The following is a 13407-nucleotide window of genomic DNA, read 5'->3' on the forward strand; positions in this document are numbered from 1 at the left end:
CATGAAAAGTAAACAACACGCTATTAAAAAACCAATGGGTCAACAATGAAATCAAAGAAGAAACTAAAAAATACTCTGAGACAAATGACAATGAAAACACAATCACACAAAATCTATGGGATGCAGCAAAAGCAGTCCTAAGAGGGAAGTTCATAGCGATACAGGCCTTCCTCAAAAAACAAGAACAATCTCAAGTAAACAACCTAACCTATCACTTAAAAGAATTAGGAAAAGAAGAGCAAACAAAACCTAAAGTCAGCAGAAAGAAGGAAATAATAAAGATCAGGGAGGAAATAAAGAAAATAGAGATTAAAAAAAAAGAAAAGAAAAAACTCAATTAAACCAAGAACTGCTTTTTTGAAAGAGTAAACAAAATTGACAACGGCCAGGCTCACTAAGAAGAAAAGAGAAAGAACACAAATAAACAAAATAAGACAGGAAAATGGAGAAATTATAACCAATGCTATAGAAATATAAAAAACTGTAAGAGAACACTATAAACAACTATATGAGAACAAACTGGACAACTCAGAAGAAATGGACAAGTTTCTGGAAACATACAGCCCACCAAGACTGAATCAAGAAGAAACAGAGCACTTGAACAGACCAATAACTAGAAATTAGATGGAATCAGCAATAAAAAAACCTCCCTACAAACAAAAGTCTAGGACCAGACAGCTTCACTGGGGAATTCTAACACACATACAGAGAAGAACTCATACTGATCATTCCCAAACTCTTCCAAAAGACTGAAAAGAAGGGAATACTTCCAAACTCATTCTATGAAGCCAAATCAATGTGATACACCACATCAACAAAAGAAAGGACAAAAATCACATGGCCATTGAAACAAATGCAGAAAAAGCATTTGATAAAATTCAATACCCATTTATGATAAAAAAAAAACCCTCTTACCAAAATGGGTATAGAGGGAACATATCTCAACATAATAAAAGCTATGTATGACAAACCCACAGCCAGCATAATACTCAATGATGAAAAACTGAAAGCCTCCCCACTAAAATCTGGAACAAGACAAGGATGCCCACTCTCACCACTTATATTCAACATCGTTTTGGAAGTCCGAGCCACAGCAATCAGGCAAGAAAAAGAAATAAAAAGGAATCAAAATTGGAAGAGAAGAGGTAAAATTGTCACTATATGCTGATGACATGATACTATATATAAAAACCCCTAAAAGCTCCACACAAAAAACTACTAGCGCTAATAAAACAATTTGTCAAGGTAGATACAGGATTAACATACAGAAATCAGCTGAAGAAGAGGTGAAAGACAGGAGGAATAACAGGAAGGTAAACAAGAGAAGCCAGGGGATCACAGCTTCTCACTGTAGATTCTCACTGGCATTTTCTTTCTAGGTGAAGAAGCAACAATAGGTAAACAGAGATTCAAGTAAACTCTGTGCAAGGGCTTCAGTGTGTGTCCTTAGAAACTTCTAAACTGTTCTTAGGCAATAAGAAAAATTTAATTAAAAAGTAACAAAAGAATCTAAAGGTCTTTAGCAGGAGGAAGGATACAGAAAATAACCAACCATAACCTCAGAAGAGGAATAAACTCAGGACTGAGGAAAAAAATCTGACATATTTTTCATGCCCCAAAGCCTGTAACATTTTTGCTATGACTAAGTCACAAAATATGTGGACAAACAATTAACTTTTATCTTTCTGCATGCCAGAGTCACTTTTATTCTGAGATCCTTTCCCAAATAATTATATAAGGAAGATTTCTCCCTACACATCCTGATACCTTGCCATAAAAATGGCATGTAAAAAAACTGGTCAAACGATAAGTCACTGAGCAATTTTACTGGTTTAATTCTAAGCTGAGTTCCCCCCAACCCCCTTGTCTGAAGGTGACTAACAGCAATGACTAAATTAGTCATGCTGCTAATTTACCTCCAAAGGTTAATTTAGCACATCAGAAATATCTTTTCTCTTGACATAAAAAAAAAGACAATGAAATGTGCACTTAGCTGAGTTTTATCTTATTTTATTTTTCATTGAAGTATAGTTGATTTACAATGTTGTTATTTTTTGCTATACAGCATAAAGATTCAGTTATACATATATATTCTTTTTCATAGTTTTATCATTATAGGTTATTACAAGATATTGAAAATAGTTCCTAAGCTGAGTTTTAATGTTTAAGCAATACTTATCTTTTAGTAGGTTAATTATAAATTACTATTAAGAGGAAAAAATAACTAGAAAAACTGATGGCTAACACTAATGTAAGGTTCCAACAGTAATATAAAATTAGCAGTTTAACTGGACAGCCACATGTAAAAGAATGAAATTAGAACATTCTCTAACACCATATACAAAAATAAACTCAAAATGGATTAAAGACCTAAATGTAAGATTGGATACTCTAAAACTCCCAGAGGAAAATATAGGCAGAACACTCTTTGACATAAACTGCAACAAATAAACAAATGGGACCTAATTAAACTTAAAAGCTTTTGCACAGAAAAGGAAACCATAAACAAAATGAAAAGATAATGTATGGAATGGGAGAAAATATTTGCAAACAATGAGACCAACAAACGATTAATTTCCAAAATACACAAGTAGCTCATAAAGCTTAATATCAAAAAAACCCAACCAAACAAGGAGGGAGGATACAGCTCAAGATAGAGCACATGCCTAGCATGCACAAGGTCTTGGGTTTAATCCCCAGTACCTCCATTAAAATAAACAAACAAACCAATAAACACAACCACCCCCCAAATTTTTTTTAAATTTTTTAAATCTACAAATAATAAATGCTGGAGAGGGTATGGAGAAAAGGGAACCCTCCCACACTGCTGGTGGGAATATAAACTGGTGCAGCTACTAAGGAGAACTATGGAGATTCCTTAAAAGACTAAAAATAGAATTACCATACAATCCAGTGATCTCACTCCTGGGCATAATATGGAGAAAACTAACAAAAAGACATGTGCACCCCAATGTTCATAGCTCTACTATTTACAATAGCCAAGACATGAAAGCAACCTAAATGTCCATCAACAGATAAATGAATAAAAAAGATGTGGTATATATATATATATATATATATATATATATATATATATATATATATATATATAATGAAACATTACTCAGCCATAAAAAAAATGAAAAAAATGCTATCTGCAGCAGCATGAATGGACCTTCAGATTATCATATAAGTGAAGACACAGAAAGACAAATATTATACGATTAAATTAAAATTCCACATGTGGAGTTTTAGGGAAAAAAAAATAAAGGAACTTATTTACAAAAAGAAAGACTCACAGACATAGCAAACAAACTATAGTTACCAAAGGGGAAGGTGGGGCAGATAAATTAGGAATCTGGGGATTAACATATACACACTACTAAATATAAAATAAACAATAAAGACCTACTGTGTAGAATGAAGAACTATACTCAATATTTTGTAATAACCTATAATGGAAAATAATCCAAAAAAGAAACTACATCTACATATACATACACACATATATGTATATGTATAACTGAATCACTCTGCTTTATACCTGAAACTAACAAAACACTGTAAATCAACTGTATCTTAGTAAAAAAAACATGTTTTAAGTAGCAGTTCACTGCATTGTAGTTAACAATTTATATATTGGGTAAATTAGATATTACGTGTAAAATTCATGACATTCAACTCGTTAAAAGCTAATGACCAGTTAGTTAAATTCTTGCTTAACGTTTGAAAGAGTAACATAAACAGTATTTTTCTTTTGTTGCTTAGAGAAATTCATAAAATGGCCATCACCATTTTCTAAAGCATGTATAACATCTTCCTAGAAGGTGCTTAATAAAAAGCTCAGGAAAAATCTACATTACGCAAAAACATAAATACACATCATACCAAAAAATAAGAAATCTTCAAATATTATACCTGTATCAGCTTCATGTTCTTTATTCTCATCTGTAAGGGGGTTGTCGTGAAGCTTCAAATAGATCTCTATAGCAATTCTTGCTGCCTTGAAGTAAAATGGATGCTGTCGAAGTACATCTTCTAGTTTTAATAAGTCCACATATGATCTAAGGGTAATCTTCCTCATACAGTATGTATGAAAGTCAAACTGGTCATCAGTGATTTCTATAAAATGCTAACAAAATTATCTTTTTTATTATACTGAAGTATAGCAATAGCAAAGAAAACTACAAAAATCAAAGCCTTGGAATTACTTGTTCACTAGCCATGAAAAAATTAGTAAAATTTGAAAATACTAAAAATTACAGTAATTCAATATAAATATTTTTCATTTCAAATAAACAAATACAATTGGCCATCACCTAGCACAGTATGTGGCATACATCAGGCATTGAATTATTTGTTGAATGAAAGGAAAACAAAACGCTTTAAGATATATGTGTCTATGTGTGTGTGCATGTGTTTATTTATTCCTTCCTTCCTTCATCATACTTAAATAAAGCTATCATGACAAACCCATCAGAATTTATTAACATACATAATGGTGCAGTACAGCAGATTTACACATTTAACATTCAGTTTTATATTCAGAACAATCTGCAGATGATTACAAATATGCGGTATTTGGTCATTTTTTTGAGAATACAACTCTGAATTCTATGCAATGTAATGCTAGTAGGTGGCAGAGTAATCAATTAGCAGCTAAATCAAGCAACAGAAACTAACACATTTCAACTAAACTCAGGGGTTCTCGACTTGGTAGTAGAAAAAGCAAGAAATGACGCAAATTATTTTTATATATATAAAACACAAAAAGTGAAAGACAACTAGTCGTGACAAAAATGAACCAAAAGTGAAGAGGACTAGGAAAAGAATAAATTTCTCAGAAAATGAGGAATTACGGGGGGTGGTACAGCTCAAGTGGTAGACTGCATGCTCAGCATGCAGGAGGTCCTGGGTTCAATCCCCAGTACTTCATCTAAAAATAAATAAATAAATAGAGCTAATTACTAACCCCTCCATATAAAATAAAATCTTTGGGGAAAAAAAAAAAGAAAATGAGGAATTACATACATTATAGAAATAGTGTAAAAAAGCTTCAAAGCTCAAATCTAATATATATCAAGGGTATATGGCACCAACAATCAACCCCACAACAAACAGGTTTCTAGGATAACTAATAAGCTTTGTATGCATTAATGAAGAAGGGGCAACAATTAGAAAGAAACATGGAAAAATCAATGAAAACATAGCTAAAATACAAACTTTCCATTAAGTCTTCTACATGAATTCTGCCAGAAAGAGGAGACAATACGGAAGTCGTTGAATATAACTCTATATTTCCATTTTATAAAATTTGAAAAATGTGAATACGATTTTTAGAAATCATTTTCTGTGCGTTATAAAGTGGGAGAAAAGAAAAAAATTATAGAATTTTCCCAAAATCTTCAACATATAACAGAATAAAATGAGAAATTCTTATGTATGGAGTACTTACTCTTTCAATCTCATGACATTTCTTAAGTGCTTCACCAAATTTATTCATTGCCTTATAAGCTTGGGCACATTCTGTCTGGAACCACATGCACTGCATTTCATTCAAATTTTCAACTGCTGATGTTCCTTCCTAGATGAAAAGCACACACATTCAAAGACAATTTCTTACCAAATACACTATTCCACCATAGGATTTAAGAAGGAAAGATGGCCAACTGGTTTGAATTCTTTCAAAATAATTTTCTATTTTTTTAAACTATTCTCAGAATAAGAGGGAAGAGTTAATATGTGAAAGAAATTAGAATTGTATTTCTAAAATAATGTTAAAGTACCCTTGTAAATGATTAATCAAAAAAGGTCTACATAATTGGTGTTAGAGAGTAACATAAGAAATAGGACACTAGCCATAACAGATAATTAACAGTAGTTCCCTTTACCCCTAAAACATTCAACTAAACGTATATCAATATAAATCAAACTTAAAAAACCCAATGTATAACCATATAAAAAGAAAATGATGTTTTATATTAATACTGATTTCAGGTTTATTTAATAAGGCAGTTTAATTAAAATCCTGACTGTTCTGATATTAAAAAATATTAGAAGTAAACTTTGCAAAATAAACAAAGTATAAATATGAGCTATTTATTCATAAGTAAGAAAAGTAGCTGTACAAACCCTTGTAAACTTTGAGCACATTTCTTCAGCCTCTTTTATTAGGTTGGCTTTTAGCATGTATTTTGCACACTTGGAGTTGATAAACCTATCCGCTGTGTCCAGGGCCTGGGCCTCATCCATCCACCTCGCAGCTTCTTTAATATTCCCAGCATGCTAACATTAACAGGGCACAAAAGCACAATAAATCAGTCAGTACACAGATTTTACTATGCAGGTAACTAGTTTCTTGTTCATAAATCACTAAAACACAAATGGAAGAAAAGGTAATCTTCCATTTCTTACAATCATAATCAATGTAGATGCATACATTCTATTGTAATATTAAGTTCTGATACCTTCGTATCATGTAGAATATAAGCTCTCTGATAGTAAAGACTTGTTTTGAAAATTTTATCTACTATTGTAATCTTACTGACTACACATACAACACTGCCTGGCATATAGTGAATACTCAAGTCACGGCTGAATCAAAGAATAAATAACAATCCAAATCTTTAAGTCAGAACAACATAATTCAATGGGAAAAGGATGGCCAAATTTCTACTCTAAAGGAACCATGGAAACATTATGATTAGGACCACTAGTGGACATTCCACAATGATCTTCATTCTCATTCATCTATCTAGTCGATTTGGCAAAGCCACAAAACTAGTAAGAATTACCTGGCTTTTAAAAAGTGCTTTTAAAACATTACTTAATTTCAATATTTTTGGTAAATAAATTATTGGTTTATAATCTCTTCCCTGAGAGCTTTTATTACTAAACTGTATTTGTATTAAGACAGAAAAGAGCTAATTTTATTTTAAGATGATGTTAGAACATATGACTAGACTTTCAAGCAGGACCCAGGAGTTGAAAAGGCAAAAGAAACGGTATGCAGAATTCACAGTAGAATCTTCAGTTTCATTTTATTAAGATTACCAGATACTGACATAGGATCACACTGAAATGTTAATAGAAACAAACATTTCACAGCAAATATAATTACTTTTATCTATACGCTTGGTACTTAAAACCAAGAAAATAACCAGATATGTGTGTATCTGTGAATGTATAAGAATATATAATATGAATGCCCATAGATATGAATAACCATCTGTATTTATGCATGTATGTGTTCGCATAAAGGTAGTTATGAAACTACCTTTAAATTTATAAGCTATAGATGAATGAGCTAATCAGCATGACCAGAACATGTCTAAAAGTAACCAGAGTGAGAAATATACTATATTTGTTATTCCATATTTTGTGAGGTATAAAATATGTCATTTTTCTTACAGCAGCTTGAATCTATAATATTTTAAACAAATTTATGTCTCATTACCTTGTAAGGAAAAGGGGGGAAAGTTTTTACCTTATAGATTTTAGCTTTCACAAGAAAGAGCTCTATCAACGTGGGTGTACTTTCAATAGCGGTATTTATGTACTCCAAAGCAATAGATGGCTGACCAATTTTGTCATAATGTTGTGCCAAGTAGTACTGGACCCAAAGTAATGTGGTAGGTGGTTCCTCTTTTCCATCATCTTTAAAAAGTGGGGGAGAAGAGTAGGAGAGGAAAGAAACCAAGATTAGTCACTATATGTATTAAGAGAGTATCCACCTCAAAAATGGCTCTATCTTTATTAATAAGGAAAGTAGTTCAAACCACGTTATTTATGCATCTAGTTATGAAACTACCTTTAAATTTATAAGCTCTTTGGAAGGGCCCACACTTTCTACTCTGTATCATTATAACTCCTACCACAATGCCTTGCATAGTAAGAATGTCATAGAATAAACAGGGCAGATAAATGAGATCAAAGTTCTAACAAATTACCTAAAAAGAAAACTGGATGGGGCAGGGGGTGGACAAGCTGTACTAGAACTATGAGAGTATACTGATCAGAATGCTATGTATAAAGGGAAAAAATAAGAATAAAGAGAAAATTTCCATCAATGTGAGGTTAAAGAAAAGAAAAAGAAAAAGAAAAAAGAAAAAGAAAAAGAAAAAGAAAAAAAAAAGAAAAAGAAAAAGAAAAAAGAAAGGCTTGACTGCTTAATTGGGTTTCTAGCTAATGTACTACGCATAAATATATTTGATGTGGTTATTTTGAATTTTGATGATTATAAGATTCTTAATATATTTTAATATTCTTACTATGTCTTAATATTATGCTGAATATGCAACAATGCATAATTTAGGTTAAATAAAAAGATAACAAAAAATTAGGTAAGTAAAAACGCTTATTCTGTATTTTAGTTCATAATTTAGATTTTTATATACTCATAAAAAATGTGTAAGTTAAATATACAACCCACACATTAAAAATGCTTTTGTAATATAAATTTCTAAAATCTAAGAACTGTTATTTGCTTTCAAAGAAAGCAACAGATTGCTTATTTTTATCCTAGTAGAAGTAGGATGGCTCAGTGGACAAACAATAGGAGTGGAACTCACCAACTCCCGATCTGATAGATCTGCAACTAAAGTGCTGCATATTCTTGGGCATGTCATTGAACCTCTTCCACATTTGTAAAATATGTAGGAAAATGCTGATAATCAAAGGAACATCATGATGATTAACCAATGAAACCATGGTAACGCCTTCTAAAAAGAACTATTAAAATTCATCTGAGACCTAAAAACAGTGATCAACTCAATAGTAATAAGCACCCCAGGTCCCATACTGGGCTTTCCCACTGTACAAACCAGGGCTCCTTGGGAAAAACAACTGATTACAGGTCTGCTATGGGCAGTATACAAGGTGAACTGGAATATTTTGTCATACCAAACTACTAGGAAGCTATCAACTACTACCCTGGTATGTGAAGGCTGAAACCATTTAAAATTGCAGTGATTTAAAATATTAAGTATGTTTAAATCCACGAATTCACAGTAATACTTTTAAAATGTGTATTGATCATCTTTGAAGGATGCTGCTAAACCAGTTCATTACTTTAAAAGCTGATAAAAAGAACAAAAAAGTAGGACGCAGGGGAGAAAAAGCCACATTTATTTTGCTTTTCCTATACAAACTGAAATACTAAATAAACAGATAATAAATATATCTTTTAAGATAATAAAAAAATGAATGACAGAATACTACTAGTCTGTAATTCTTTCTTGGGGGGGTAATTACGTTTATTTATTTATTTTTAGAGGAGGTATTGGGGATTGAACCCAAGACCTCTTGCACACTAAACACGCACTCTACCACTTGAGCTTTCCCTCCTGTCTACTAGTTTGTAACTCTTAACAGTTCCTAAGATATGAAACAAACACTTCCTGTCTTATCAAAGAACACACCCATGATACAATCTTGCTCATCCCTCTTTGTCTTTAAAACCAAAAGAAAAAAAAATCAAATCTCATCAAGCCTATAGTCAGACCTGTCCAAAAAGAGTCTCTACAATGATGAACTGTTCTGGATCTGCCTTGTCCAATATGGTAGGCATTAGATTTACATAGCTATTGAGCAGCACTTGAAATGTAGCTACTGCAAATGAGGAACTGATCTTTTTATTTAATTTAAAAATTTTAACAGCTATTTGTGGCTAATGGCTACCATACTAAACAGCACAGATCTACATCCAACTACCAATTTATAACAAATTCAGGACAGAGAAATAACATGTGAAGCAACACCATGTGGGGGTTATTCAGCAAAATCTAGACTGTAGAAAAAAACTCAAGAAAAATAATCTGATTTCTTTAGTAAATAAACTGCAGGAAGAAGGTAAGATAGCGGGAAAACCTACAGATTTATAAAAAAAAAAGAGTTAAGAGATGTATCAACCAAATTCAAGTATAGATTTCATCTGGATCTTCATTCAAATAAGCTTCAAAAACAAAGAGAAAAAGTGACGTTTCTAAGATACTTGGAAATCTAAGTATGGACTTTTTTTCTTCGATATTAAGAATATATTAATGTTCAGTTATGGTGATAACATTATGGTTATGACCTTTAGAATATTAAACATTCATGGATGAAACAATGTGATGTTTGGGATTTGCTTCAGAATAACACAGGAACAGAGGGAAGCAGGTAAGAATATAGGTGAAGTAAGTTTGGCCATGAGTTAAAAATTACTGAAGTTGAGTGATGGGTTAATGGAAGGTCATTATATTATTAATTTAGTTTTGAAGATGCTTTAAATTTTATATAAAATTTTCTTCAATAAGCTACTGTTTTACCTTTTTACCAAGTATTTTCAATGTGCAGATGAATGCATATTCCTCTTAAAAGGAAAAAAAGTTTAAATACTAAGCTTACTGCCTAAATAATGAACACCACTGATCTTCTGATTAAGAATTTCATATATTTAGACTTTCAAGGTGTTTTTAAAGCATAAAACTTGAGCACTTACCATTGGGGTTAAATAATCGGCAGCTTTTTAGAGAGGTTTCATAACCTACTACTAATTCTTCTATGATTGCCACCTAGAGTACAAACACACAAGCACAGTTTAATTAAAAATATAGATAGATAGATAGATAGATATAGATAGATAGATAGATACTATGCTTGTTCAAAACGTGTTATTTACTATCACAGGGCTAAATAAACATTCCATCACACTGTCTCTCTCCCCTCTCTCTCTCTCTCTCTCTCACACACACACACACACACACATACACACCCTTCTATAAATGTTTTAATCTATAGAAAAAAATTTAAAAGCAAGTAAACCATACATTTTTGAAAGTATGTTTTCAGACATAATTTTCTAGTAAAAACTTACTGGCAACTCTTTCCCTGCTATAAAATAAAGCATCAAGCAGAACTAGAAATCAGGAGAAGGTTGGACAAAGAGAGGTAATGTTAGGGATGATTTCTATCTTGGTTCATTCTTATCTCAATTCATATAAACAACACCCACAGTTAACATCTGCACTTCCAGAATCAAGAATTAAGTGCATTTGCACTTTAGGAATCAAGAATTATTAAATATTGAAAAGAAATTCTACAAATAGATGATAGCATCAACTCTTCTATTTCATAATCCAGGGGAATGCACTAGTAAAACTGAAACATGCAACAGTGGGTGGGTTTCTGAGATCCAGGAAATTAAGTGGCTGTCCAGGTTCTGGTTTCTCCTGACTCATGACTATACTATTTGCTCCTGGCTTTGTAAGAGATCTGTGAATACTTTTAATTTATTAATTCCCTTCTTTGCTTAATCCATCTATAATGAATACAGAAGCTCTCTTAAATGACCTCAACTTAACTGACTCAACAGATTAACACCAGCTCTCTCCATTACCTCAGAAAACTCTGGGGACTGAATGGTCACAGCTAGGTTATGCTGGTGCGCCCATGTTCTTCTGCTCCCACAAGTTGAGCTACATGCTTACTAAGAGTTTTGTTTTCCCAAACCTGTTTGAATTAGTTGCATTCATTATCATCACTGCAGAATTTAATTAATTATGTAAATTTAAGAAATGAGAACAAAGAGAAAGAACTGTTTCTATAAGTTGAATACTGTGGAAAGATTCAAAACTAAATTAGATATTTTTTAACAATTTAGGTTTAAATAAGACAACCATAAAGGGGAAAGTCACAATAACACATGTGATTCTAAAATCAAGACTCCTTCACAATGATCAAGTTCTCACTCTACCAAAACTAGAAGTAACACACCACATTTTATCAATGTGATTTAAGCAAGAAAAAAAAGGTGAAACAGTCATCAGTAAAGCCCATACCTTGGGCCTCTCAACAAAAGACTGGCAAAAAAGTACACTTTAGTGCTTTAGGTTAAATCTTTAGCATGTTTAATCTGTCCCATCTTTCTGATTCTTCACTGTAACTGAGGTTTCTTTTTTAATCCAATCAACATTTCTTGCTACCACTGTACTTATGAACAAAATAATCTAAATTAAATCAAAACACTGTTTAACAAGTATTTTGAATATTATAATACATAGCTTAAAGAGTAAGCTGACTTACTGAGGTAGCAAATAAACTCTTACAACAGAGTTTTTTTTCTACCAAATAAAGGAGAAAGATTACTAAGCTAAAACCTAGTGCAAAAAGACAAACAACCAAAAACGATTTCTGGCTTTCACCATCAGCAGGGACTAGAGAAAATACTTTAGAAATCACTACCCTACCAACTTTTCATACATATACTGACTCATTAAAAAGTATACACCAGAAACAAAAGACAGAGGAGACAAATAAGTAGTAAGTTACTTAGCTAAAGAGAGAAGAGGATGAAAAGCAAATAAAAGGCACAGAACGATTTAAACTGCAAGCTAGGAAGAACTGCTACCATTCACAAAGTGTGTATGTACTACGTGCATAGGTAACCAAGAACCAATTATTCCAAATAGTGAGCAAGAAAATGATAGTCAAAAACAAAACAAAACCATCGTATTTTGCTTTACCTTTTCCTTATCTTTGTATAAAGATCTCAAAGTATTGAAGACTGGTGGACAACCCTTGCTGAAGTTCATCCTTAGGAACTTATCCAAACATTCTTTAAACTTCTCACCTTGGAAGAAAAAAATCCTGTTGACTTACATTTACCCAGACAACTCTAATAATGCATACATTAAAACTTTAATATGCATACTCATGTATTTAAAACCAAGGAAAGAAACTATATCATAACATCATTTTCATTCCTTTGTAGTTACTTTCACTTACCAGATAAAAAATTTAATGGCAGTCTTCTTGGCACCAATCCCCTGGGATATTTAGTCCAGGCCTCCTCATAAATTTTTAGTCGTTCTAACATATTAGCTGTGGACCAAAATAATATGAACATGGGAAGATTATTTATAATCCAACCACCTAAATATATCAACAATCATTTTAGAATATTTCCTTCTAATATTTTCATATTTTAAATACCTGTAATCATACAACAGACATAATTTTCTTTACTCTGTTCTGGTTCACGTAGCCTTTCAAAATCTGAAGACTCCTTTACTTTAGTTCTGAGAAAGGCTTACTCATGTTTCCAAATAGGACTTCTCCACTATTCTCTTCAGCCTCTGCTTCTCTAACTCTCTCCTTTGATTTATTTTGGAGCTTCTGGATCTATGCTCCACCTCCGTTTCTCCATATTTCTTTTATATGTTCTTTTAGTCTCAGTTGAGAGCTTTCCTTCTTCTATCTATCTTCCACTTCACTAATTTTTCCTCAGCTGTGACCTCTCTTCTATTTAATCTATTAAGATCTTATGTCACATCAATAAGTAAGTTTTTCATTTTCCAGATTCCTAATTGGTACCTTCTCGTAACTATTCACATTTCATTCCCTCTCTTCATTGTAGAGTCCTCAATC

At 32.2% G+C, this 13407-nt stretch overlaps 1 protein-coding gene and 1 non-coding gene across 3 annotated transcripts in view; both read right to left on the reverse strand.

The window, feature by feature from the left end:
- The window catches only part of NAA15 (N-alpha-acetyltransferase 15, NatA auxiliary subunit), a 73679-nt gene that overhangs the window by 22009 nt on the left and 38263 nt on the right, over positions 1-13407 (reverse strand). For both annotated transcript variants that reach the window (XM_006200093.4, XM_031692144.2), the window contains exons 8-14: positions 12766-12861; positions 12504-12610; positions 10481-10553; positions 7487-7656; positions 6133-6285; positions 5456-5584; positions 3919-4132 (exon numbers count right to left, since the gene is read on the reverse strand). In XM_006200093.4, the coding sequence (XP_006200155.1) occupies positions 3919-4132; positions 5456-5584; positions 6133-6285; positions 7487-7656; positions 10481-10553; positions 12504-12610; positions 12766-12861 (942 nt within the window). The remainder of the gene's footprint in view (positions 1-3918; positions 4133-5455; positions 5585-6132; positions 6286-7486; positions 7657-10480; positions 10554-12503; positions 12611-12765; positions 12862-13407) is intronic.
- LOC116276762 (small nucleolar RNA SNORA19) lies at positions 1862-1989 on the reverse strand. Its single transcript, XR_004186260.2, has one exon. It is a non-coding gene; the product is annotated as a small nucleolar RNA SNORA19 (small nucleolar RNA).

Source organism: Vicugna pacos, chromosome 2 (assembly GCF_048564905.1).
Source record: "Vicugna pacos chromosome 2, VicPac4, whole genome shotgun sequence".
Lineage (NCBI taxonomy): Eukaryota > Metazoa > Chordata > Mammalia > Artiodactyla > Camelidae > Vicugna > Vicugna pacos.